The 24330-nt window shown below is 35.5% G+C and overlaps 1 protein-coding gene across 3 annotated transcripts; it reads left to right on the top strand.

Moving 5' to 3' along the window:
- The first annotated feature begins 816 nt into the window (after positions 1-816).
- Positions 817-23422, top strand: Ctps (CTP synthase). 3 transcript variants are annotated; one of them, XM_087360986.1, is made up of 15 exons: positions 817-1225; positions 4157-4327; positions 5101-5186; positions 5464-5595; positions 6546-6710; positions 7272-7426; positions 10402-10534; positions 10675-10763; positions 11983-12120; positions 13662-13822; positions 14863-14970; positions 17124-17336; positions 18677-18756; positions 19824-19891; positions 21082-23422. In XM_087360986.1, the coding sequence occupies exons 1-14, from the start codon at positions 1060-1062 to the stop codon at positions 19848-19850; spliced, it is 1824 nt and encodes a 607-aa protein (XP_087217112.1). In that variant the 5' UTR covers positions 817-1059; the 3' UTR covers positions 19851-19891; positions 21082-23422. The 3 variants fall into 3 exon arrangements, with proteins under 3 accessions (XP_087217112.1, XP_087217113.1, XP_087217111.1); XM_087360987.1 differs by having other exon boundaries at positions 20510-23422; XM_087360985.1 differs by having other exon boundaries at positions 19824-23422.
- Positions 23423-24330: the final 908 nt, after the last annotated feature.

Below are 24330 nucleotides of genomic sequence, written 5' to 3'. Positions count from 1 at the left end.
AAACGATACGGAAAATTCTGTGAATTTTCAAACTGTTCATAAACAGCTAACCACGTTTCTGGTGTTGCAGGTATCAGCAGAAGAAATAAAAAGTAGAATTTCTTCTCATTTGAAGAACTTAAAAGCGTTTATTTTATTCGAGAAACCCATTGCCTTCGTAAGAAGTAGACGCCGTTCAATATTGTCATGTAATGAAGATAAATTTGGTGTGTGTGTGTGGGGGGTGGGGGTGGAGTATGCAGATATATAGTATCTGCAGCGACCTGTTGCCCATCATCAGCGACTTAGTTCAGGCTACTTATCAAGTTCAGTAGAATTTTATTTTGTATGTCTGTATTCTGTTTGCTTTTCGGAGGCGTTTCGTTGACCTATCATCTGACCTTTTTCTTCGACTAAAGTCACTCGGAGAGTGATGAGCCTGTAAGGAAATGGGCGGTCGCCTTGGGCAGCAGAATTGGGGGTAGCATGAAACTGAATAAATGAAAAAGAGAGAGAATTAACGTAAAATACAACTTTGTTTTTCCACCAACAATACTGGGTATGTTCACAATTGGTTGATTGTATGGTGAAGTCGTCTCTGGCAACACAAGTCCTTGCCTTGTTAATGAGCACCCGCGTAATCGAAGGTAAGAATGTATTAAAGTTTTACAGGAGTAGTGAATGGGCCTGTAGGTTTTCCTAAATGAGCCTAGCAATGAAGATATTGATATTGAAAGACAGGTGGTTGACTATCGGGACTGCATTTTTTGTTGAAATGTTGCTTCAAAATGTAGTTTTTTCCCGCTCATTTCTGTAATGACGTCTCCACTTTGCGATGTCACGTGGCTCTATCATACCGGCTTGCATGTGTGAAATCGATAACGGCAAGGATGTAAAAATAACAAACAATGCACATAAATTTATAATTATCGTTTTAGATTAATTACGTTGATATAAATTTATTTTAAGAGGTAACAAAAGTGTTGGTTCATCAGGTATTGTGGCATGGCCGTTGTGGCATTGGGCACGTGCGTGAGGTTTGGTTGTGGGAGACGGACGTAGTAACAAATTGCATTGGAAATGAAGTACATTTTGGTTACTGGTGGAGTTATAAGCGGTGTAGGAAAAGGTGTTATTGCTAGTTCTTTCGGAACTATTTTGAAATGCAGTAACATCCACGTGACTTCAATCAAGATAGATCCGTACATCAATATTGATGCTGGCACGTTTTCACCGTATGAACATGGTAACTGGCTGAAATTACATTTAAGGTCTGGCTGTTTGGTATACGTTTAAAGTTATCTTTTATGTCGGACTGTTTGATGTACTACTCCCTTTTTTACATTTTCGGCATTATTAAGCAGTTAATTGTTTGGTAACCATAACCTTTCTAGCAGTATTGCGTGTTCAGTTTCTATGTTTGAAGGTTTATATTGAGAATTTGTATAGTATTTTTTTATATTTTAACAAATGGTTGTGTAGAATTAATTTTTAGTTTTATATATTGAACTGGAGGCGAAATTAGGCGTATGTTCTTATTGCATTGAAATATAAATAATTCCCTACAAGAGGCTCTCCTTTTAGTGCCTGCCATTATTCTAATGACCCTCTCGTGAATGTAAAATACTTTTTGCTGTCCGTTGAATTTCCCCAGTAAATGATTCTATATGACATGATGAAATGGAAGTAAGCAAAATAAACTAATTTTAAAGTTTCTGTTTTTATGAGTGCTGCAACTGCCCTTATAGCAAAACATGCTGAGATTAGTTTAGGGATAACATATTGAATATGCATTTTCCAGTTTAATTTGTTGTCAATTTGTAGGCATAGAAATTTAGTTGTTTCTATTCCTTGATCATTTTATCATCATACTCTATACTTAGATTTATACAAGTTCTGTTGTTAGTACAAAATTTCATGAAATTTGTTTTGTCAAAATTTAATGAGAGTTTATTGGCTTTAATCGTTTGTTCTATCTAGCAAAGACATCATTTATACAATTTTGAAAACAACCAATTTCTTGATGTGAAATAATAATATTAGCAAAGAGTATAGGTTTAGAATAAGAGTTGATGGTTGGGGGCAGATCATTGATATATACGAGAAAAAGCAGAGGACTAAGTATTGAACCTTGAGGCACTCCATGTTTTACAACACCCCAATTTGAGTAGGTGCTATCATTTGAATTTGATGATTTAATTTGTTGCTTTCTGTCATGAAGGTATGATTTAAACCACTTGCCAGCTATATTTTGAATTCCATGAAAATTTAGTTTTGATAGTAATAATTCATGATCGCCCTAATGATGGAGGCAGTCCTCCTCCTCTGTCCTTTACCCTTAACAGGGCGTGGTGGTGCTTCATGGGTTGGCTCTCCTGGCTTCTTCCTGCCAAGCCCTCCAGACCAAGGCAAGTTGTGAGGCCTCATTCAGAGTTTTCCCCACTAATAACTGCAGTTGGTTGACCCACCTGTTCGGTGATCTTTCTCGTGGTCTCCGTCCATTCACTTTTCCTTCCACTACCAGCTTCTCCATAGAGCCATTTCTCCTGGCGATGTGGCCAAAAAAACTTAGGTACGCCTGAGTTATCCTCTTAAGGAGCCTGGTGATGGAGGCAGTATGACCTTTGAAATGTTGGTGGAACTCTACCAGACTACACGGTGCAATAACCCAGAAGACAGCAATCTTCTTATGTTACCACTGATAAGCGAACAGTCTTCATCTTACATAAAAAGATTGAGAGTATGGTTTGAAGTAGATAAATGACTTTCTTGAATGCAGTTTAAGACTGTTTTGAAGAGCTGCTAGTGTGTGTGTGTGTGCTCTGGTTGATGCCTCTTCCTGTTAGTAATGGACCTGGTTTAATGCAACATTTTGTACAACTTTCAAACTTACAGGTGTAGCTATATTTGGAAATATCCAATGGAATTTACTCATTTATTTGCTGTAAGTTTTCTTTCTTGTAATAAAATCCTAGCAAGAAACTTACATCATTCAGTACTGTATCTTATCATAATTGGACACTTACTGAAGACTGCTCATAGGTTACTGTAGCAGCAGTCTTATTGTAGACTGTTTTTACGTTATGCATGAATCATTGACTGCCTGCCAGTTAATTATTGGCTCTGACAAGATGCTAGAGCTGTTACATGAGATGCTGTGTATGTTACTATGATCAGCCTATTGAAGAAATAAATCCTATGAAGTTCCTTGAAGTGTAGATTGTTATCAATTAAAATTGAGTAAGTCACACGGGTTACATGCCAAAATTAAGTCTAACATACTTCACAATTATATTTTTAAAGAAGACAACTGTTAACAGTGGTGTACTTCACATAATTTTCACTGATTTTTCCATATGAAATTATCTCCCGAGTAAAGAACTTATTCCTTTCGCAAGGAAATTAATCAGAATTATAACAGTTGTTTATGGAAGTGAGTCTTGTTGGGGTTTGTTTAAGAAGATTCTTACTATGTTTTACATATTGTTGCATATACAATGTGTTTCTTTAGTGGCATATTCTATGCACAAAAATTACATAAAATATGTATAAACATGGGACCTTTAGCATTTCATTTTTTAGCTGTTGCTTCCAATATCATCTTACTAAGGATTTTTATTAATGGGCCACTGTATTGTGTATGCTACAGCATGTGTAAATGACATTCATAGTTTATAAAACATAAAATTTTACCATCATACTCTGTGATTCATGTTGTTACTAGGAACGGACATGATCATCTTCCTGTCTTATATGAATACACTTGCACGACTAGCTCCTACAGAAATGTGCAGTAGTGTTATAAGAGTTCCTGTTGTCACACAACTAGTATATTGATGACTTTTGTAAACTTTCAGTAATGATTAGTAGTTGTCATTTGATGTGTAACATTATATATCTTGTGTATTTTAAAGTTTGTATTCTTATAAAATGGGTGCTGTGTGTGTGTTAATTTTGTTTTAAGGGAGGTATTTATAAATTACTATGCTGGGATTGTCCCTGGCAGCAAAACCTATACTAATAATATAGTAATGCATGTATGCATAGTTTCCCCCCCAAGTGTGTTTTAATAGATTTATAGATTTGAAACAGTAGTAATAAATACAAAATGGAAGTTTTACAAGCTGTCAAATATAGTATGACATTCTTTTGAATGATAAAATAATTTCTCTTGCAGGTGAAGTTTATGTTTTGGATGATGGAGGAGAAGTAGATCTTGATCTTGGAAACTATGAAAGATTTTTGGATATCACATTGCATCGTGATAATAACATCACAACTGGGAAAATTTATCAGCATGTCATAAGCAAAGAGAGAAGAGGTGACTTTCTGGGAAAGACAGTACAAGGTAAATGACTTGAATGAATGGAGCTTGGTGGCTAAAGAGTGAAAAGTGATGCTAAAGAATCAGCATATTTTCCTCTGAACTTGAAGTTTTGTACCAACTTAGACTGTGTTGTATGTTTGGCTTGTACATTTCCAGCTCTTGAATGTTTGTTATTAATATAAGAAGAGCAAATTAAGTTTGGAGGCATGTGATGGTGGTGCATTATGATATGTAAAAGTGATATTTTTGACTTTGTCCACCATCTGTATTTAATTAACATTACAGTGTTTTGGAAGTTGGCTGAACCAAGTGGCTCAGCAGCTAGGGTTTGTTGTCCTTCCCCTTTTGCCTAAAGACGGAAGAAGATCAGCTTCTGAAACGTGATTTTATTGAAATATAGACAATGGTCAAAGTCCAAAATATTAATTATATAGATTATAAGAATAGCAGTTTGAAGAAATAACTTCTGTTGTCCAATTTATTATACCAGTAACAGGTTTCTGTAGTGATGGGTGCTTGCTAAAGATACAATGCAAATAATATTCTTGTCATAACCTCAACATGTGTGATACTGCCAGGTTTTGTCCGTAAGTTGGAAATGTTATGTAAGAAAATAAGTTATATGTAAAATTATAATTTTACAACATTTCGCTATAGCATCAGAAGATATGCTTTTAAGATCAAGATATTTCTGAATGAAAGAGTTTAAAACAGTTCATTGAAACAACTTCAAGACAGTAGGTAGAAATAGTATTGCAGGAGGACACTTAGTTTTTTTGTTGTTGTTGTTACAGTTGTGCCCCATATCACAGATGCAATTCAAGAGTGGGTAGAGAGAGTTGCTAACCAGCCTGTAACTGAAGATGGAACGAAGCCACAGGTATGTTGAGATGATAAACTAAATTGCTGCAGTTCCTTAGACTTGGGTGTAATGTATCTGAGATTAAAACGTAATTACAGTATGAAGATGACTGTCTTCTGGGGTGTTGCATTGTATAGTCTGGTAAGTTTATCAGCATTTGAGATGTATACTTTGCCTCCATTATCATCCGATATTGGAAGCTGCATATATGGTGTAACAACCCAGAAGACAGCCATCTACATACATTCCACTGTGAGAGCTTGATATCTCACTAATTACAGTGTTTCTGTTTCAGGTGTGCATTGTTGAGTTGGGTGGAACTATTGGAGACATAGAGGGAATGCCATTTGTTGAAGCGTTTAGACAATTCCAGTTTCGTGTTAAGAAAGAGAACTTCATTTGTGCTCATGTGTCTATGATTCCTCAGGTAAGTTGAGAAACCCATCGTAAGAAATCACTTGCAGTGATTATATAGACAGCATTTCCTCGAAGGGAAGACAAGGTTCATTCCTAATTTTCAGAAAATTGAAGGGTCATTTTGGATTTGAGTAAAAAAATGTATGTTTATATTTTTTTATGGTTTGCATTTTAATGGATTGTTTTTAAACCATAGTGTATGCTAATGTTGCATCATATTGTAGTAAATGAGAGAGAAGTATGTTTCAAGGTCAGTAGACACAAGCTGCCACGTTGCCAGAAATGGTTGTAGCTACGAATTGGCGATAATTCTGTAAGATTATACATTGTTGTAGTTCTTGGTATCTTCTGACATATCTCCGGTGATAGGGATTAGCTCTATCTATTGGGCCCAACAGAGTAGGTACCTGAAGATGGAGATAGAGCCCCATCCACGAAACGTCATTTTCTATTTTATTATTTTACTAGACAATGTAAAATATCCAAAGAACTTTTTATTTAAATAACTCGCCATCGTCATGAACTTTTAGATTTAATATACATTTATTCCATTGGAAAAAACAAACGTCACATGTATGTTGTTTCAGATCATGTGTCTTGTTACTTCAGTGGATGCTTTACACAGTTTTCCTACTGGAATGTTATGATCAGCCACTTAACAGAATGAGTGCAAAATAACAATGTCTTGAGCCCTGAAAGTGGCTCACAGCACTGTGTATATGTAAGGCTGTTTACTTCTTTAAACACTTACTGAATAAGTGCCCTTTTAAGTGATGGTGTCTTGATCCAAGAGTTTTGGAACAGTTCTGATGATTTTATCTGAATGTTTTAAGTGACAGTAGAATATGGAATTGTGCCTCAGGGTAAATTTGTGTGGTATGAATACACGTTGCTCATGAAAAATTTATTTTTTCTCACTGCATTTTTAAGGCATTAAACTAGAATTGTTCTTACTTTCAGCCTCGGACCACTGGAGAACCAAAAACGAAGCCAACACAAGCAAGTGTCAGAGAACTTCGAGGTTTGGGGTTGTCCCCAGACTTGATCGTGTGCCGTAGTGAGAATCCAATCGGTCAGGCTGTAAAGGATAAGATTTCAAACTTCTGTCATGTTGCTCCTGAGCAAGTAAGGTTTCTTTGTCACCTTTTCCCTCCTTACGTTGGTAACCCTGCCATCATTTCGTGCTACTTGATGTTAGATGATACGGTATTATTAAGTAACCCATGAAAGAGACAGTTTGTGAAGGGAGTTAAAATTTCTCATGAAAAGACAGATATGTTGTTTAAACTGGTGATATAGTGTCACATTACATTGTGTATGTGTTCATGTTTTGACACACACATACATGTACATGCAGCTGTCAATACTGGATATTTTCTACATCTGCACAACTATTTTTATGTAATTCAGTTTTACGAAGTTACAATGACATGTTTTAACACGGTAGTCATATTCAATCTATTTATATGCAGTCTGGCTATAAACTACATAATCATATGAGATAAAAGGTTCTTGTGGTAGTAATGCCATGTAGCTTTGTTGCTGGTAACCACCTTCAAGGCCATGCAGCACTGCAACCTAGATGACCCTTGTGTTGAAATATGTTGCTTTAATGCTGTTTGATCAATTTCTGTAAAAATTGTTGTTTTGACTGAATAAATAAACTATTTTTTCCTGAATTTTAAGGTACTTTGCATTCACGATTTGTCTTCCATCTACCGAGTACCAATTCTGATGGAGAGCCAAGGAATTTTGGAATTTTTCAATGACCGTCTCCAATTGAATATTCCAATGCCTCCTCCAAGAAAATTTATGCATAAATGGAAGGATCTTGCTGAAAGGTTTGTGCTGAGATTTACATTGAAGTGACATTTTATTGCACTGTGTTATATTTAGTGTGGGTCAGCCTTTGAAGTTAATAATTATATAAAATATATTGCTAGTCACAATGCAGTGAATGACAGTGTAAGGAACACTGAGTTTGTTTCATTTCTTCATTAAACAGTTTTTGGATTAACAAAAATGCGAATTTAATATAGTTCCCCAACCACAGAACATGTGTTGTTGATGTTTATATATACAGAATGATCCAAAATGTACCTACCAGATTTAAACTGAGTTTTATCCACAAGTGATTATAATTTGAATAAACTTTGCCGACACTGTAGTACTCAGTTTATCATTTCCTTTGTTCAATTTTGTATGTACCAAAAAATTGTGTCATACAGTACCAAGCAGCAGGTATTCATAATTAAAGAGTACATTTGATTATCTGAAAGCCCAGACAAGTCAGAAATGTTCCAGGTAAAGTTCGGCATCAAAGTTGGACTGGACAGCACTCAATTTCAAACCTCATCAAGAAATTTCACAAGACAGGATCCAAAGTGTTTCAGACTTTGGGATGAGATTGCAAAAGAACAACAAAGTTTTGGGAAGACACATTGAACACATTGTAGTATAAATGTCTTGATATGCTGATTTGAATCATATTTTTATGCCTTATTGTTCAGGTGAAATAATGCCTTAAACTCAGTAGGCACATTATTGGCCATTCTGTATTTGCTGGTGCAAACTCCATTCACTCAAGGTTGCCAGCACACTTATTCCTGATGGAAATATGTGTTGGTGCATGAAACAGAGAAAAGATGTACTCACAGAAGAATATTAACATTGTGAATGGATACATTAACATGGATGAACATGAAACTTGCTTTTTCCTTATTCTGATCATTGTGTGGGGCAAATTTAAGACTAGGTTTATTAATGTAACAAAACAAAGTTGAATTGGTAATTTACAGGTTTTTATTCATAAATAACTTAAAAATTGGAAACAGTTTAGCAAGTGTTGAAAAATAAAGTTCATTTATCAAGTTTGTGAAAGATATTAGAACATATAAAAACCCTTTCAAAGAGACTCCAGTGCATCATTATTACACTTTATTATAGTATGTTGAGCTAAATGACAAAGCCACCAGAAAGTTTATAATATATGAAATGAATGGGTGTCATTGATTGTTAATCAGAGTTTAAGTGTCCAATGTAAAGCTCATGTGAAAAGTTTTTAGAAGCCCAAAGCATGTCAGACATGCAGAAGTTAACAGAAGTGTTTTATATGTGTATGAGAGAGTGAAAGAAGGAAAAATGGTAGTTCTTGTCAGTAGAAAAATTATACAGTTTAAGGCATTAGAAGTTCATAAGATAGTGTAATTGCGTCATATTGTGAATATTCTAACAATTATTTATTTTCATCCGTCTTATCACAATATTTAAAATTTCTTATAATTAAGATAATAAAATATTATTGATGTTCCATATCGATTGATCGATTTACATTTTGGAACATCCTTTACACAACATGTTTCAGTTTTTATAAAACCATCTTCAGGTGTATAAGATTTTACGGACTTAAAACTCAAATATTATTCCATTTCGGTGATGTTTTATGCCATTTGTTTTTCGAATTTGGGCGAGGTGTTGTCTTTTCTTAAATTTGATCAGATGTACATATCGGTCTTAGATGTAGGATTGATTGTTTGTTCCGATATATCCAGAAGAAAAGACAACACCTCGCCCAAATTCGAAAAACAAATGGCATAAAACATCACCGAAATGGAATAATATTTGAGTTTTAAGTTCGTAAAATCTTATACACCTGAAGATGGTTTTATAAAAACTGAAACATGTTGTGTAAAGGATGTTCCAAAATGTAAATCGATCAATCGATATGGAACATCAATAATATTTTATTATCTTAATTATAAGAAATTTTAAATATTGTGATAAGACGGATGAAAATAAATAATTGTAAGCATTAGAAGTTGTCAGTCACACTAACGCCATCACGTTTGTAACAAAGTGGTTTTGTGTTAAGACAAAAACAAAATTGCACTCAGACAAGGACACTGGGTATTAAGGGCTAACTGTGGGTATAAACATTGCAACAGGTAGTAATGTCATCACATCAACCCTTATTAATGTGGCAGAGACAGTCTCTGAAATATTGGACATCAACTCTATTTTCACACAGCTGGTCACTGGATAATACTTCTTCACACTAGGATGCCATGAAAGTTTCAAATTTTAAGTATTATTATTTGTTTGAATAAAAAATATTTGTGTCCACTTTACCTTATTCTTGTACATAATGTACTATGGTTATTCTCTTTTTGTTATTGCCTGCTGAGAAATTTAGCCTCCTGTATATTCAACCCACTTCTTACTGTATTGACTTGTGATATTGGCTTTTTTTCTGTAGTTCCACAGTGAATAGAAACCCTTTTCTTCTTCAAGAAAACTGACAGAACCATTCACTGAAATGTCATATCTGTTGTGACTTACTAGATGGTATTAAATGGAGCCTTATTTTAGTCGTACTGTTTTACATAAAGAGATCTAATAACATTCATTACTGAACTATTTTGAAATAAAAGACCAGAACATGTGGAACTTATGTGTAATAAAATAAGCACCACAGTGTAAAGTTGCTTTTCAGGAGTAGGGTACATTAATCTGAATAAAATAAGAATTTTTTATTGGTTTGGATGGGATATATGTTTTAGATAGTATTGGATTAAATTTACTTTTGTGACTGCTTTGAGAATCAAGTTGCAGTGTTCGAAGAACACGGTGATGAATTTTAAGTCCTTTAAAATCAGGGTATTTCTTAAATGTTTGAATAACCATCAGCTGCTTATGGAAGACGTACACTTTGGATCTACTAATTACAGATTAAGGAGTCGGTTAAACTTCCTCCATATTCTGTTTCTTGTTTGTTTTGAGATCCAGGAATTATTTTCAGCAATGATACTTATTTCAGGGCAGACACATTATGCAAGGATGTAACAGTTGCTCTTGTTGGAAAGTATACAAAGTTGGAGGATGCCTATGCTTCAGTGACCAAAGCTCTTCAACATGCAGCAGTAGCTGCTGGCTTCAGACTCAAGATTAAGGTGCAGAGTAAAGAGAATTTATGTTCTCCTAACACATTTCATTTGGTATCTGGTTTTTGTAATTATATGTATAGTGTTGTATTCTTGATGTGTCTGTTTGAAAATGTCTGCTACATATGAAACGTGTTTCTTTGTTGCAGTACATTGAGGCAGCTAATTTGGAAGAAGCAACAAGAAGGTCTAATCCAGTCCCATATCATGAAGCTTGGCAAGAGCTCTGCAAAAGCGAGTAAGTTCTATTAGTGTTTGGTAAAACAGTTGCAAGAATGAAGTTGGGATTTGTGAAGGGAATGGTTTTTGAAAGGCATTTTTGGCTGAAGTTTCTGTTCAGTAAGTTACTGTAAACTGAAATCTCAAGGTTTTCCAAAGATGAATTAAGATGCTAAAATAATGAAACAACAAAGGCCTGTAATATGCAATTTATATTTTCATTTGTATTGAAACACATACTTCTACATGGGTGGATTTTAATAAAAGTTGCAATTTTTATATTATTTAAGGGGAGATGGTAACCCGAGTCTCTGCAACATTAATTTTGTCTTATTAAGGTGCATTTCTCTAATTAGTTACAAATACTAAAATTATTAGGTTTTTGTATTTAATCATTTCTTTTCATGGTAATATACTTGTAAGTCCTTTTTGTTTTTCATGTCCATTTTCCTGCAGCTGTTTTTTACAGACAGGTACATTTTTCTCAGAAGCATGAAATTTTTACCAGTAATTATGCTGCTGTTAGTGATGACTGGCCTTTTTTACACCTCTAACACAGTCATAAAGTTATTAATTTTTTAAAAAAATGGTCTTTTAGGGGAAGAAATATAAAAAAAATCTTTATAAGCGTGTTAATATGAAAAAATGTCTGTAGATACAGAAAACCCACAGCTAAATGTGTACCAGATTTCATGGCTGTAGTTTTTAGTTATTAAGAAAAATGTGTTTTAATGTGACAAAATTGACATTTTGGAGGTAGGGTTTACCACTTCCTGTTTAAGAAAGAAAGAAAGGAAAAGAAAGAGAACCTTTTGTAATTTTGGGCCAATGTGATGTAGGTGTAAACATTTGTTCAGAGTTCAGTTATAAGTTCTTCAAGTGCCATTTGCGTCTCTGGGGAGTGTCTGTTAAAATCTGTCCATCTATATTTTAGAATGGAAGAACAGATTTTCATAAAATCTTATATTAATGAATTTTTCTGAAATCTTTGGTTCAAATCAGATAACAATAATTGGCATGTTGCATGAAAATCTACATGTATTCCTGCAAGGCATGGTGAAGTGATAGGCGTGGCATCTGTAGGCTACCTTTGTTATCATGGTTAAAGGTCTGAGATCAAATCCTTTTAAAATCCTAGAATTTTTATGCTATGAATACAGTTTATAACTTGTTCAATGTTATTTATGATATGCTTTCAAAGTGTGTGTATTGAAGCTTGCCATTTTTTCTGCTTTTAGTGGCGTAATTGTCCCTGGTGGTTTTGGTAAACGTGGTATGGAAGGAAAGATGGAGGCTTGTAAATGGTGCCGAGAAACCAAGAAGCCATTTATAGGCATATGCCTTGGCCTGCAGGCTGCAGTCATAGAGTTCTCAAGGTCTGATAAATGACACATATTCCTTTGTGAAAACTTGGTGTGTTTTTGTTTGTTTACTTACATTGAACTCTTTTGAATATTAATTTGCAGTAATTTTCAGTTGGTGAAGATATGTGGGGCATTCAGGATGGCACAGCTTTGAATGTTGCTTCTACTATTTATCACCAGATACTCTATTGCAATTGACTTATAAGTTGCTGCTTTTGAATTGGTGTGCCCAAGTTATGTTAAACCATAATATTCATTATAGTGAATACCAGACCAACTGACATTACTTGGTGGTTATAAGTTTAGGTATTTGAAAATCAGACATACATCTTCATTATCTCCCCTTATATTTAATATAAAATCTTTCATTTGAATGTCATTGTGTTATGGTCATGAAGTGTATTGGTAGCTGTTATTATTTTATCCCTCTGTAATTTGTAATTATTTGTGTTCATTCCTTGAACAGGTGAAAAATCATCTTTCTTGGAATGTAGGAGGTAGGTTTGTGTTTCTTATGTGCATCTGTCTTGTGTGAAAGAGATCTCCATTACCTGTTTAACAAATCATTGATGTTAAACATCTCTAGTTGTTTTACATATTGAAATCTTTCATTTAGATTTGTTTATTATGGAAATTATATGTATGAAAGGAACTTGAAAAGTAATTGTAATTAATTATTTTTCTGTATTGTATGAAAAGTACACAATAACAGATGTACTGTCATTTTAGGTGAACAGCAGGTTTCAATCCCTCTAAAAGCATACTGCAATACTCTGCACTATTGACTGCCTGTCTATGATTCTGGTGGTGCTGGAGGATGGGCCAATGAAAGTCCTGAAACAGTGTCAACATCACTTTGCCAGCAGGAGGCATACTTTAGAGTTTCTTGTTTCTGGGCAATGACATGTGCTCACCATCATGCTTCATGTTTGCTTGCAGGTTCATGGTGGTGCACCAATGTTTTCTTCTTCTTTGACAATCTGTTGCAGGAACACCTCTCGTTTTACAGTATTGCTGCAAAAATTGCATATGTTTTGATTCATGCCTATTTGTGTTCATTTGTAATCTGAAGATGGCTGTCTGTGTTGTTGCACCATATAGTCTGGCAGAAGTTTACCGACGTTTCAGAGATCTTTGCTGCCTCCATCATCAGGGCGACCTAATAATGGAGGCAGCAAGGATCTCTGAAACGTCAGTAAACTTTTACCAGACTTCATGGTGCTACAACCTAGAAGGCAGCCATCTTCAGACTCACTGCTGTGAAAACCTCAAATCCAAATCTGTTTTGCACAAATTTTGTGATATCTGAAGTTCTTGTGGAAGGCGAAATATGCACATCCATAGTTGATGTTCAACTTGCAATTGCATTCTTGGACATTATTAAATGGACATATGACAAAGCATTGGGTTGTAAGTGCTGACCACAAATGGCTGTGTGCTGTCTGGAATTTATTTTTATTCACAAATTGTGTTTCTAAACCCCTATCCTCAGTAATCAGTAAAGAAGGTTTAATAATAAGCACCATCTTATGACCATAGCTCTTCTGTTACAGAAATGTACTTAACCTGGCAGATGCCAATACAACAGAGATTGATCCTGACACTGAAAGTGCAGTAGTAATTGACATGCCAGAATACAATCCTGGGATAATGGGCAGTACGATGAGGCTTGGGAAACGCACTACAGTATTTGCACATGATAATTCAATACTTAGTGAGTATGAAATTACAAGTTACTGTTGCTCAAATGATTGCTTAAAATGAATTTTATTCTACGCAATTGTACTAAATTTGTGCAATTTGAAAATTGTACATAATTAATAAGAAAACATAAATTAATGCTCTGTGTATTTTAGTACTACCATGTGCATCTCTGTTTCTCACCAGTCTTATTGTAAATCCATTCTTAAATTGTATGTTTGTGTTTTAAAATGTAATTGCTGTAATTTTTTCCATTCTAAGGCATTTTCACTTCAGCTGGTTTATTTATAACTAGCTTTCTTCATCTGTTTCTGTCTCCCCACACCACCTTCTCCTTAGTTTCATTACATGGTCCTATGTGTGACATCTTTTCTAACTTGTTGTTAACCATCTTTATCTCTGCCTGTGTTGTAGGAGTGAGACAATGTTTAAGTTAGGAATGGGCTGTGAGAGTGAAACAGATCAGGTAACTAGTCCCTTGCACCTCCAAGCTGTAAGGTTGCTGAGAAGGTCTGATAACCCTGAAAATGAACACTCAGTGGGGCTATGGTGAAGCTGTGTCAGGCCCACTGGATTTTGAACCAGCTTTAAAGAAATAGCGTAGCCTCAGAGGGTGATCCAAGGTAGAAGACCTAGCAATACTATGGTTTACCACCAGATTTTAATTCCAGATAATGATTATACAAAGGATGTACCAAATCTGGCAAATTTTATTCAGAACATGAAGCATTTACCTAATATTCCCTTAGCAGTTGATATGTGCTTAGGTACTGAAGACATTCCTTGCTGTGGAACCTGATATTACATTACCTTTGCTGTGAAAGCCTGTTATTGAACATGTTTCTTACCCAGTATGCACCCTCACAACTGTTTACCCAAGGTCACTTGTATTATCTTGTCTTATGTCTGACTTTCCTTGCTGTCTCCCATAAAGACAAAGACGTGAAGACCAAATAGAGACAAAAAATGCATAATAAACTTCATTATTTAACCATCTCAAGTAAGAAAGGACTATCCACATTACTAATGCTAAATCTTGATTTTGAATTTCAGGACAGTTGTATGGAAACAAGGACAGAATTGAAGAAAGACATAGGCATCGGTATGAAGTGAATCCAAAATATGTTTCTCAACTGGAAGCTGCTGGCATGAAGTTTGTTGGTAAGGGAGTGTCTGATTCTGTGAAGGTCAAGTACTTCTGTCACCAAAGCTTGGTATTGAACAAGGTCCAGAGCTAGCTCCCCATTCTCTCAGTTTCTCTCCATAAATATGTATTAAGTTATACAAGGTGCGATCGGAAAGTTTCCAGACTGTGTCAATAGAGGGCGAACCGGATATAGTACGAGCTTCTGCCGCTAGGGGGTGCGGCCTACATTCATAGTGAATCAGTGTGCCAGCTGGCATCATCGAATTGGCATTTGTTTCTTAGTTACGGGTGTTTTGGTAGTGCATTACACCGACCCTCCTGCGATTTCGGAATGGCGTGTGCATCAAATTTTGCCAAAGACTCGCCAAAACGGCTACGGAAACCTATGAAATGCTAAAGCAAGCATTTGGGGAGTCCGCAATGGGTCGTGCACAAACTTTTGTGTGGCATTCACGTTTTAAAAATGGCCGAACCTCTGTCGATGATGACGAGCGTTCTGGACGACCATCTTCGAGCACAACGCCCGAAAATGTTACGAAGATTCGGCAGGCCATTCACGAAGATCGACGTCGTACCATCAACGACTTGTGCGACATTGTTGGGATAGGCTATGGGACCTGTCAGCTGATCTAAAGGACGGAAGCAGCCGTCAAAGTGGCGCAACCACAACTGGCTGCTGCATCATGACAACGCGCCAGCGCACACTGCCCTTAAAGTTCGGCAGTTTTTGGCCACAAACACCATGGCCGTCATCCCGCACCCTCCTTAGCTCCATGTGACTTCTTCCTCTTCCCAAAGATGAAAATTCAGCTAAAGGGAAGGAGATTTGAGACGATAGAAAAGATTCAGGCAGAATCGCAGATGGTGCTTGACAGGCTGACAAAGAAAGATTTCCAGGGATGCTTCCAGGCTTGGCAGCGGCGCTGGGATCGTTGTGTTCACTCCCAGGGGAACTACTTCGAGGGTGATGTATGAATTTAATACCTGAGATAAGTGTACGGGTTTTTATAGGCGCAGTCTTGAAACTTTCCGATCGCACCTCGTATTCTCATTTCTTTCTAAGTTTTCATTACAAAAATTCTGTGTGCTTTTCATATTATAGTGCTTCCCTCCGCAGAGCTACATAACTCTAGTTCACTATCCTAACAACACCAGATATTTGTACAGATCATTCAGTTCATTACATTATGTCCTAAAGTGTCCAATTATCACTCTTACACTCAAATATTACGTTTTCAGACGTATGATTGAGATCCTTCCCTTGAAATGAGTGGCTCGTCTTTGACTATTGCACAGCACATTCTCAGATTGTGTCTGGAAATGGGGCAAAGCTGCAAATACATTAATTACTCAGCCAACAAAGAGTGAGAGAACCCGTTTGGCTCTAATAAGCTGTTAGAAAGGTTTCAAGTAGTGTGACTAACCAATGATATATTTATTCTACTGTATAGTTACTACTCAGGACCATGAAAATATTTCCCAAATTTCTTAGGATTTCACCCACTTCTTGTTGCAATTATGTGGATGTAGAAAATAAAATTACAATGAACTCTAAAACAAAAGCCATGAAAAGAAGCTTTGATGATGTTTATGAGACATTGTCAGTGCACCAACAGTATAAACAAATTGATGCAGACCAGTGGTATGCTGTTATGTGTAGGTTGGTTTAAAAAATAAATCAAGACAAACCAAAAAAATTGTTTTTTTATTTTAATGTTCAGATTTTTCAGTCAAAATCAGAAACATTTTGTATTCAAGTTAATTTTTGTTATTGAACTTCCAAGTAGTTAATCAACAGTAATTTCTTATAATTTGGTTACTTTTTCCACATTTAATCACTTTGTGCTTTAGCCTTTTGTGAATGTTGTTAGTTCACTGAAATTTAATGTTATCACTTGTAACCTTGAAGAAAACAGGATTCATTTCAATACTTACAACTACTGCTAAAGAAACATGACTTGAGATGTTGTCAGTACATGACTGTATGGTCTCAATTTCCAACATGTGCTGCCTGACTGGTAATGCTACCTGTTTGACTATTTTATTGTTGATGCTAATACTTCCTAAATTAGAATAATTGGATGGAAGCAAAAGTAATAGTTGGAACTTGCAGAATGGAACATGATGTGTTTTGAAGTTACATGTGATATGGTTTTTGTCGCTTCAGGCCGTGATGAAGATAATATTCGTATGGAGATTGTTGAACTGGATGACCACCCTTACTTTGTAGCAATGCAGTACCACCCAGAATACCTCTCCAGGCCTTTGAAGCCTTCTCCCCCATTCCTTGGCTTGATTCTGGCATCAGTCGGAAAGTTACATTCGTACTTGGCTCGTGGCTGTCGGTTGACTCCAAGACTGCTGTCAGATGATGATTCAGGTAATTACCAAAAACTGGATATTCGCAAATTTAGAAAATATGGACTACTTAACTAGAGTAACTAATAACTGAAAAATATCTTTGATGGTTTGTATACCAGTTTGTTTTGTTATTCCACATTTTTCAAGTTTTGATCTGACCCATTTTTGTCTTTCTTTCTGCCGATGTGGGTGAAGGAATCAAATTCTGTTGACATTGTGCTCACACTGATATAATGATAATAGTACTTGAAGCTTTAGTTGACTAACCTTTATACCACATGTTGGAACATTATGTATGATCATACTGATCTTCAAAGATATGCATGTAAAAAAACATCTTCATTGGAGCAACAGTATTAACCCTTTGTGGTCCCTCTTAAATACCATTACGGCTCTCTGCTGGTCTGTTTAAATACCACTAAGCTGTATAAATTCATCTACTATTATGAACTGGTTTGATGTTCTTTTATAACTTTCATAAAATGGAAGAAACTTTGCTAAATATGGTGAAAATATGTTCTGAGAGGATGATAGTTCCTTTTGTTTGAATACTGACCGTGTGAAATATTTTTCATGGACTACCACTGTCACTAGTAAGATGTGTAATAAGTGGTGCCTTTCTGCTTGCCGTCGTTAGGTAGAGAATAAAGCAAGTCGCAGTCAATAGATATGACTTTGGTGACACTAAACATCTCTTATTGCATGCAGATATATGATGTACAAGCATTGGGTTTCATAATCTCAGAGCTATGCTTCCTGTCGCACTGATTGTGATTGAAAGATCAAGACCAAGTTTAGCACCATAAAAGTGTAACAGAACGCGAAGTGTAAATGATGAAGTCACTACAAATAAAGAATGATTGATAAAAAGATGAATGAATATGCATGTCTGTGGTGGATTGCTCTGTACGTCAAAAATAATTTTAAAAAATATAATTTTGTACTAGGAAGATGGGATATTTGTTTTATAACTCTACCAGATATAAAATAATTCCGTTCTAAGTAAATATGACAGGTACACAACAGATGGTATTCCTTCACTATAAGGTGTATGGCAAAACACTTGGTGTGGAATCCTGGCTTCTTTGGACACGTGTCAGAATAAAATGACTTTTCTCTCCTGCTTTCTTTCACTATTATGAGGTACACAAAGTCTTATGAGGAAAACTAGGATAGAACTAGTGCAAAGAAGAAAGCTTGAATGATATGCTGACTCTGTTTGGTAGCCTCAGTTTGACTCCAGATCACGTAAAAAAATTGTAAAATACATGGTGGACTCAGTATGACAGTGAACCGCAAAGGGTTAAAAATTATAAAAAAGTTTACTAAAATATTAAGTCTTCATGTTGTTTGTTTCAGATGATGAAATTCCAAGAACAATGTTTAAAGATAATTTTGTGATATCAAAAGATATGCTGATTGAAGAAAGAAGCAAAAGTGTATGTAGTAGTGCTTAGTGCATTTATAATGGTTACCAAACTTTTGAATCAGGATACATGCGAAGGAATCTGATTGCTGATCTAGTACATATCAAATGGAAAGGGTTGTAAACATGTGTGCATTAGAATGACTTTTTCAGTTTGATACAAGAATTTGGAAAACATTTGAGAACAGAGATGAGAATTTTCTCTACTAGACCAACTTTTCACTAGCCATTTTTTTCAGAGTTCATTAAAGTGTACTGCTGTTGATCTTAGAACTTACTGTACAGGACTTCAGTGTCCCTGGAAGGAAGTGGGGTGATTAAGGATAGGGAGTGCAAGGGGTTGACTGGGTTGCATGCCAATATGATTGCTGTCAGTGCAGAAAACATTTACAGTGTACATTCCAGGAATGCAAGTGCAAGGTTGTACATTACTACCAGATGGATCTTGTCACAGACTGGAGTGCATACTAGTACTGCTTGTATGTTGGCATTGCCGATATTGAGATGAGTTGGTGGTTTGATGGAGTGAAGCCATGGTTCTGTGTACTGTAACAGGGAAAGAGGGAGAGATTCAGATATTTGTGCTAATGTTGCCAGCAATTATGATTTTTTTGTTTTGGGTTGTTTGGTGCTGCACAAAGTAGAAGCAGTTATCTTAAAATTCTTGAAGTTTGAGACAAAAGAATCAGTGTTTGAGTTGATGTATTGTTCTTTTTGGATTTTATCTAAAAAAATTGACTTGCTTAGTCTTAACCGTGCCATAAAAGTAATTTACTATTAGACAATCATGCATGTCTTGGTAAGGATTGTAAAACAATACAGAGCCTTCATACTGTAGTCTCTTGCAGCTGATTTTTATCGGTATAAAATCAAAATATTTGTGCTGTACCCTGGTTGATCAAGTGTTTCAAAACTATTGTGATTTCAGTGTATGGTTCAGTGATAGGTTAAGGTTTACAGGGTAATCAGTATATGTGCTTGAAATATTAGTTCACTATTATTGCTTTTGGGGCATGTGCTTAGTTTAATTGTGTCTATGTAATTAATCATAGCTTATAATTATGAACTCTGCATTTCCAGACCATCTCTCTTCCTGAATTGGTTTAGAGAAGGTGTTGACAGACCAGAGCTCAGACTGTGGAAGTCATGTAAGTTGTCTTCAGTTTGAAATATTAAAGAAATTGGAGATATTTGTAACACTGTATTATGTTTAGAATATTGGTTTAACAAGTCTCCAAGCACTTTCTGTTTGTGAACTCAACATTATTAACCTCTGAGATGTTTGACCATATCCATATGGCTATCACATCTCAGAAACATGGAATATTTGCTGCCATTTTAGTGTAGCTGCTACGTGCGCAGGTAGGGTGCAGTTTAAAGGTGTTTTCAAGGATGAATCTTTTATGAGCACTGTTTTGTAAGTTTTGAGTGTTAAAAGTTTATCTCCTTCTGAGTAAATAAAAATCAGGTACATACCAATGTACATACTTTGCTCCATGGAGCAAAGTCCTTTATCAGAAGCTGTTGGTGGCTCAGCTTATCAAGGATTTTGTGGCTTTTATAAAATCTGAAGGTTTATTACAACATTCGCAGGAGTTTGCCAGTGGTCCCAATCCTGAGCTATATGTGTCCATGCCACACTGTCCCACTCTTAATAAAGAGCCATTGTAATATTCTCCCATCTATACCTATATATTCTAAGTAGTCTCTTCCATTCAGAATTTTGGACAAAACCCTGCATGCAATTCTCATCTCTTCGATTTCAGCCACATGTTCCACCCATCTTATCCTTCATTTGATCATCATATTGAAAGGACAAATTATGAAGCCTCGTGCAATTTTTGTCCAGTCTTCTCCTGTTGTCAAACACCTTCAATTTTTATTTTCCCTTGATGTGGGAAACCAAGTTTCATGCCCATAGCAAGCAAAAGGTAAATTATATATAGTTTATAATTGTACAAGTTTATATAATAAAAGGGAAGACAAAAATTCTGAACTACATGTTAGTGAGCATTCCCCAAATGAATCTTCTCTTAATTTGTTTCCAAATTAAGGTTTGATTTCTTATTCTCATTTCCAAATATTTATAACATAAATACAGTGAGCAACATTTTGTATCTGTGTCTTTCCACCCTTCTGGTGAGATCTTTTACTGTGGAATGTTTATTAGTCTTGTCCTTTGCCTCACTCTGAATGTCAAAGTCAACATAAATTGTGATGCTAGAAGGTTATCTGCAATGCCTACATTGCTAAATGTAATTAAATATGAACTCTATAATTTTGTAATTGTATGTAAGTAGTATAATAAATTTTGTTACTGTATTCCTTTCTTTTGCAGCATGCACATTAAGAAGTACTTTGGGCTGTTTTTCTGAAAAAGATGGTAGCTATTGAGTTGCTGTATCATGGTATTGTACAGTTCATGATACTGCATTTGGATATGTGGTAGCTGTTGCTCATGAAAAAGGTGGATTATCTGCTGTATCACATGATTGTACCCATGGATCATGTGATGAGAATGCCTACATTATGTTATGAGAAGTCTAGAACAGATTTCGGGTTGTAGTTTTAGTGTAATTGGGAAAAGGTCACAGTTTGAATGAGGTGAAGTCCATATGGCCACCACCATGAGATTGGAAGTAATCACATGTGCATCATAAACAAAGTTATAATAGCAACAGCCATTCTTGGGCCACTCTGATGGTCTAATGGTTAGTGAACCTAGTATTCAGAAGGTCTCAGGTTCAATCCCAATTGTTGGAACTAATATCAGAATTAAAGTTAGTATTAAATTTGTCACTATAAATATAGCTAATCATCTGAAGACATGTGAAGAGCTGATTCTCAGAACATCATGTATTTCAAATGTACCAGTACCTCAGACAGTTGACAGTGTCCTTCATAAAACTGTAATGAACTCTTATATGTGGCTTATGGTCATGAGAAAAAATATAAACTTTGGAGAGATGGCATTTTTGATAATTACATCATCAATTTAAAATTACATATTCAGGCAGAACTACTTAGAAGGTAACTGAACTTCCAGAGCTTTCAGGAACAGTTACACCCCACTAATATCTAGTCACATATAGCACAATGTGTCGTTTATTTGTAATTGTAATGCTGTTATACTTGTTCAATTTTTCTCCTTGTTTAAGGTAACGCTCTTAGATATACAGTGGAACCTTGATATACCGCGGACTCAGATATGTTGTGGCTGTGAACTTGTCCCCAATACGATTACATATGTTTTACATATTTCACGTATAACGCGGGTACTGAAGCTGTCCCCCAAAACCCGTGTTATATTGAGGTTCCACTGTACTTGTGGAAACATGTTACTTATACAGAGCAGGTTCTTGAGAAGGTGTAACTCATCCAGTCACATAATTCCCTTATATTTTTTGGAACTGCAGTTCATTATAGTTATCACAAGATCTTGCAGCTGATCCCTCTCCTGAGCACATCTACAGATATAGATTAAAAACATTTTCTTTTGTTAAATTTCCCTATCAGTATATTGACATGATCATTTTTCCTTTTTGTTAATATTAATTTTTCTCTACTGAGAGTTAATTAAGATGGTGTTGGGCTGAACATTGCAAACATTAAACATTTGATTGTTTCATGACACAGTGGCGAGAAAATGTGCGATATATGTAACTTGTTAGTGTGATGTATTACAGCTGGTGTGTATGATATACATATTCACTAATGATTTAAATTGCACTGTATTATATATCTGTGTATGCACTTTGATGGTTATACTTTGTATTTTAAAGTAATATTCTTATAAAATATATACTGTGTTGCAATTATTACTGTAGTAGGGGCCAAGGTCTTGCTACCACATGATGAAGCACTTTCTTAAAGTTTATGCACCAGAAACAGTAGTCAGTTGTAAATGTAATTTGATGTTGCATACACTGCTCTGCCTTTGTAAGAAGAGAAGTGTGTTTTTGATTGAACATCCCTTGTGTTGGAAACTTCTTGCCATATTTACTCTTGTGTCCAATGGAAAATTGAGCTGGTCAGGGCTAACGTGGCATATCTCAAATACAGCAATATTAAGTTGCACCATCATTCCTATAGCTGATAATATAATCTATTTGAGGGGTTGAGTGGTCCAAGATACAAAAAATTGAGCCACTTTAGCTGTGAGGAGTTCAGTTGTACTTTATGTACCTGTTTCAGTATTCATTCATTGTGATAAAATTGCTGATAGCCATGTAACTTCAATTTAGTATTTCATTATAGGGTAGATATAATGCATTGCATTATATAGCTTCATACAAAGTATAAGTTGAATATCAAACCACCTGAAATATGTGTCCTTTGTGTTTTGTACCTAGAAATAAATATTAGTGTCTCAGTCTTATTTTAATTTGAGACTGTAAATGTAAAATGTAACCCACTCTAGCATCTTGATAGTTATAAACAATTTACCTTTATTTAGTGATTGTTAATTAAGGAGAAGACTTGATCAAGAAACTCAGGGAGCAAGTATTAAAAATTAAATTTAATGTCAAAAGCTGTGTGGTGAATTAGGGAAAGTAGAGTAGGTCTACCAGAATGAAATTTTGAATAGGTATGGTGTGTAGTTCTTTTGGAGAATATAGAAAATACAAAAAGCTGTAAAATTTACAATAATGCTTATAAAAGTATCAACTTAGTCTTAACTTGTTCTATGTATGCACTTCTTTGGTGATGCAACCCATAGCTTCCATGACTTACAAGAACACAATTTATGCTCTGACCCCAATAAGTTAATAGGATCAACATATACCAGAAATGGGTGTGTCCTCAACTCCAAATCCCTCTCTGTTTTCTTGGACCTTCCTGGTGGTGTATTCTAGGGCAAAGTTGAAAATCAATGGTGATAAGCAACTTGTTTCAGACAATTTTGATTAGGAAATGCTTTGGGAAAATGTTTACCTCTACACCTTATACTACAGGCTTCATGTAAATGTATTGGTGTCAGATCCAGCATCCCAAAATCTGGAAGGACTGAAAATTCAGTGATTCTTTACAGTGGCACTTTATTATGCTTTTCATGTTTAAAACTTTCGCTTCACATTTCCTTGACTTCGTACCATGTGCTGAATGGTGCCACTGTCAGCTTGCTTGTTTGCACTTGTTTGGTCATTGGATGGCTTAAGTTGTGTACTTTTATGTTTTTAGACAATGAAGATGATACCACCCCAGATTTTTGAGGTTTTTGTATTTGTGATGAAAGATTGTGAATTCTTACATAGTCTATAGCAGCGTTTCTCAACCTATGGTATGCGTACCACTGGTGGTACAGGAGCCAATCTTGAATGGTACCTGAACTAAGTAAATGATAAATAACCTGGCATATTAACCTCCATACATATCTGAGCTCAACATATTATCAATCCTTATTCATTTTAATCACATAGTGCATAGTTATGACACAAAAGAATTCCTGACTGAAGAATGTAATAGAGCAGTGTTCATGACCCTGGGGTCCACGAGTAGCTTCTGTTCTTTATTTTTATTTAGTTTTATGTTAATTACTGTATATACTAAGTTTTTATACATCCCATTTTTTTTACTTGTGCACTGG

Source organism: Zootermopsis nevadensis, unplaced genomic scaffold (genome assembly GCF_977971745.1).
Source record: "Zootermopsis nevadensis isolate Lab colony 2312 unplaced genomic scaffold, Znev_1.0 Znev_ptg000050l, whole genome shotgun sequence".
NCBI lineage: Eukaryota > Metazoa > Arthropoda > Insecta > Blattodea > Termopsidae > Zootermopsis > Zootermopsis nevadensis.
The sequence above is the reverse complement of the archived record's forward strand: the minus strand, read 5'-3'. Positions and strand labels throughout refer to the sequence as shown.

Excerpts from the sequence above, each read along its gene's own strand:
- Ctps (XM_087360986.1), top strand. The coding sequence starts at position 1,060 with ATGAAGTACATTTTGGTTACTGGTGGAGTTATAAGCGGTGTAGGAAAA. Across the intron at positions 7,427-10,401 it reads TGGAAGGATCTTGCTGAAAG|GGCAGACACATTATGCAAGG; the intron begins GTTTGTGCTGAG and ends TACTTATTTCAG. Across the intron at positions 14,971-17,123 it reads TGCTGGCATGAAGTTTGTTG|GCCGTGATGAAGATAATATT; the intron begins GTAAGGGAGTGT and ends TTGTCGCTTCAG.